The 3,745-nt window shown below is 44.6% G+C and overlaps 1 protein-coding gene across 1 annotated transcript; it reads left to right on the top strand.

Annotated features, from left to right (window-relative positions):
* The first annotated feature begins 1,517 nt into the window (after nt 1-1,517).
* Nucleotides 1,518-3,199, top strand: LOC127690817 (ral guanine nucleotide dissociation stimulator-like 1). Its single transcript, XM_052190323.1, has 3 exons — nt 1,518-1,694; nt 1,819-2,015; nt 2,719-3,199. The coding sequence occupies exons 1-3, from the start codon at nt 1,518-1,520 to the stop codon at nt 3,197-3,199; spliced, it is 855 nt and encodes a 284-aa protein (XP_052046283.1).
* The last annotated feature ends 546 nt before the right edge of the window (nt 3,200-3,745 follow it).

Genomic DNA, 3,745 nt, shown 5'->3' with positions numbered 1-3,745 from the left:
CCATCATACCTTATAATCAAACATATGCATCTACACACACACACACACAAACCAAGTGACTTGATATCATTTCCTTTATCCTATTCAAAAATTCCTTCTCTGGTTCAACAAGAGATGTGGTTACTTAATTACTTACCACGTGAAGTCCCAAAATGTGCATATGACATGGAGGACTCAGATCTTCTGTGTGAAGGAGAGAGCTGGCCAGGAGATGAACAGTGAATGACTTTGGAGCAAACAGCACTGGGAACAGCAGAAAAAGAAAAGACAGAGGAGAGAGGAAGAGATGGGATAGCAGGGAGTGAGGGAGATGAACAGCTAGAGAAGAAGATGGCTGCCACCTAACACTGGATGGGGACAGAGAAAGTGTGGTGTTCAGTGTTTAAGTTTCAAACTGTGACAAGAACCAGGACTAAACACTACTATTGGTAAAGTTTACCAAGGTACAGTTTTCTTGCAGATGACAGGTCACAGTGCATCACTGGAGAGTTAGGACAAAGACTCAAGCAGAAATTTGAAGCAGAAGCAATGGAGGGTGACTCTGTTCTGAAAGTATGCTAGGGTACCAGCTTGTGTCTTGTAAGCTGGTGTATGTACCTTGGCCAGCTGATTACAGAGGCCAGCTGTAAACCTCTGGGCTTAAGTCCTAAATGTTCATAGTGGTGGAAACTGATTCCTGGAAAGTCAATTCCTATGCAGGAATACTCACATGGTGGTACTGGTGGCTGTCACAGGCATGCGTGTGATCTCATTTCACATAGAACACATACAAGATCACATAGCAAGGAAACATCGGTAGGGTTTATGGAAGATTGGACTAATTAGGGCTGGGTTTATGATTAGGGTCACAGATGCAGTTCAACAATGGGGACTCAGATTGCAAAGCTGAGGTGCTGTCTATATTGAGATATCTCTGGGAGCAGTGGAATGGGAAACTGTAACTGCCTGCGGTTACATCGAACAGGTTACCTGGAAGGGAAGCTGGGGATGTATGGGAAGGCAGCAAAAGGAGATGGAGAGCAAGATAACACCTGCGATTCAAGGTCTTCAAGTTTAATGGAGAGCTCCAAATATATAGGCAGGGGAAAATCCTTCCCCCAAAGACTGGAAGCTTCTCCACGGGTGGCTAGTGTTTTTCAGGAAACTGCTCGTGCTTGAAACTGCTCCGGCTTCACCTTGGTCTGAGAACTCCACCCCAGGTGGAAGGGATTACGGCTAACACAGGAGTTCCCGCTCAAAAGCTGGAACTTACATTGTTTGATGTCAAATTCCTGCCAGGTGGCATGGCACCCCAATAAGGCACTCTACAGGAAACACATGTATACTTGTGATGATTTGTGCACCTGGGAAGTGGGAGGGCACCTAGGAGCCTTTTAAGGAAGCCCTGTTGAAGAAGGGACCATAATGGGACCATCTTCTTACAGTGACCTAACAATGCAAAACCTTGGCAACCACACAGCCTACTTCTTAGAGCAAGGTCTACAGGCTCACTTGTCCGAGACACTAGAGAGGGCAGGATGTTCTCTTGCTGTCTTCGGACTACTCGAGGCTCTGGCCTCAAGAAAGACAACAGGGAAGGCCATGGCAGTGCCTGGAGGCACAGGGTTCACTCTTGCCTTCATCGTCTCTGGCCATTTTCCCGAAAGGGAAAAATCTTGACCAAAGGCAGCCAAGACCAGGACCACACAGAGCAGGTAACAACTCTGTTATCTCTGAGTGTTTGGCATAGAAATAATTCAGAAAAACTTGGAATGAGAAAAACCAACAGAATGTTGCAGACCTGTGCCCTGTGAAAGCTTGACCTGTTTCTTTCCTCAGGGTGAGAATGCTTCTGACCCACAGAACCTGAGGGAGCCTCAGAGAGAGTCACACCTCAGTGCAGAAACTGTGGTTAGGCTGGTGAACAATCTGGTGCCTTCTCTGCAGGAAGGGGACCCCTTCTTTGTCCCTAACTTTCTGTCCACATACAAAAGATTTGCCACACCCCTACAGGTACTGGGCCTGCTGTTCATGAGGTGAGTGCCCATTTCCAAGCCCATAGTTCTCAGATCCTCTTACTGGTTCTGGGATAATATTCTCTCTCTCTCTCTCTCTCTCTCCCTCTCTCTCTCTCTCTCTCTCTCTCTCTCTCTCTCTCTCTCTCTCTCTCTCTCTCTTTCTCCTGCCTCTTTATTGTGTACAGAATTGTCAAGACCCAGCATCATGAAGTAAGAAAAAGCTTCTCTCTCTCTCTCTCTCTCTCTCTCTCTCTCTCTCTCTCTCTCTCTCTCTCCCCTTGCCTCTTTATTGTGTACAGAATTCTCAAGACCCAGCATCATGAAGTAAGAAAAAGTTTCTCCCCAGCTTGGTCCAATGGAGTGGGTTGTCAAAAGCTGAGACCCTAATGGATGACGCTGCACCTTGAATAAGCACTCTATCTCTCACTCAATATTTCTGAGGCCTTGGTGAATGCACTTTCCCCATATATAAAGGAGGTTCTAGAATTATTCAAAGTAGCTGATAGAGATGTGTCCAAAGTGGAAATCTATGAAGGATAATCCAAGGGATCCTGTGACCACTGAGATGTCTGGATAGAAATGGTTGTGTTCAACCTTTGCACAGATATATTGAAAGCACCTGTTGTGTACAGGTGAACTAATATATCTGACAGCACACAGAACTGAACTGGGGGTGGGGGCATGGTACTTTACAGGTGACATTCTGTTTTGCTCTCTCTAGGTATGCCTACTTTCGCCCTTATTCTAAAGAGGATGAACAAGTAAAGAACACCCTCTGTAGCTTCCTGGACACGTGGATGGATAAGAACCCTGAGGACTTTTGTGATCCCACAGACCTGTTCCCTCTGAAATACCTGAAGGCCTACTTGAGTGTTCACATGCCACACTCAGATCTTCTTGTCCGTGTCAATAGGATTCAGACCAGGTTGCAAGAAATAAAGGCCAAAGATGCACAGGCCAAGGATGAGGAAGACTCAGATCTTGGGAGACATACATCCTCAGATCCAGAGCTTAAATGTTTTAAATCTGTAGGGAAACCAGTCACTCTCAAGCCAGATCTAACTTGTGCACCAGAGCTGGAGAGCACAAAAGCTACCAGAAGTTTCTGTGCCAGGTTCATAGCTGCAGCCAGACGTGGCAGCAGCAGTCATGCCTGCACACCTGGTAGCAGCTGTGGAACCTGTGTCTCAGCATGTCTGTAGATACAGTACATCTTTCAGTACTGCTTGCTACAGTGGGCCTACGTATTTAGAGACTGGCCCTGTCAACTCTTGTCACTGTTCCTGCCCCTCAGGATCAGCCCATTATTTCAATCCAGCAGCAGTCCCAGCCCCACAGCCAGCCTTCCCCTCCCATGAGAAATGTCTTTTTACTCTATTTGATCTTTTCAATGTTGTGTGTATTTTAAGTATTGGTTTTAATAAATTGTTAGTGTTTATAAATAATCTAGTAAGAGAACATATCTGAATATTATAAATATGCTATTTGATTAAAAGTAATTTTAAGATTATTCAAAAGGCTTTTATGGCCCAAAAATAAAATTATAAATGTAAGCATTCTGTAGGTTTAAATGTTACTTAAATAGCTATTTCTCTGGCCCAAAAATAAAATTATAAATGTAAGCATTCTGTAGGTTTAAATGTTACTTAAATAGCTATTTCTCTAAAGAAGATATTCCCATGTCCAGGGAAGCTTCTGAAGCGTTGTTCAATGTCATTATTTGTCAGTAAACCACAAAGTAAACCTGA

The sequence above is a fragment of the Apodemus sylvaticus genome, chromosome 8 (assembly GCF_947179515.1).
Source record: "Apodemus sylvaticus chromosome 8, mApoSyl1.1, whole genome shotgun sequence".
In the NCBI taxonomy this organism is placed as follows: Eukaryota; Metazoa; Chordata; class Mammalia; order Rodentia; family Muridae; genus Apodemus; species Apodemus sylvaticus.
This window is presented reverse-complemented; position numbering and strand designations above follow the sequence as displayed.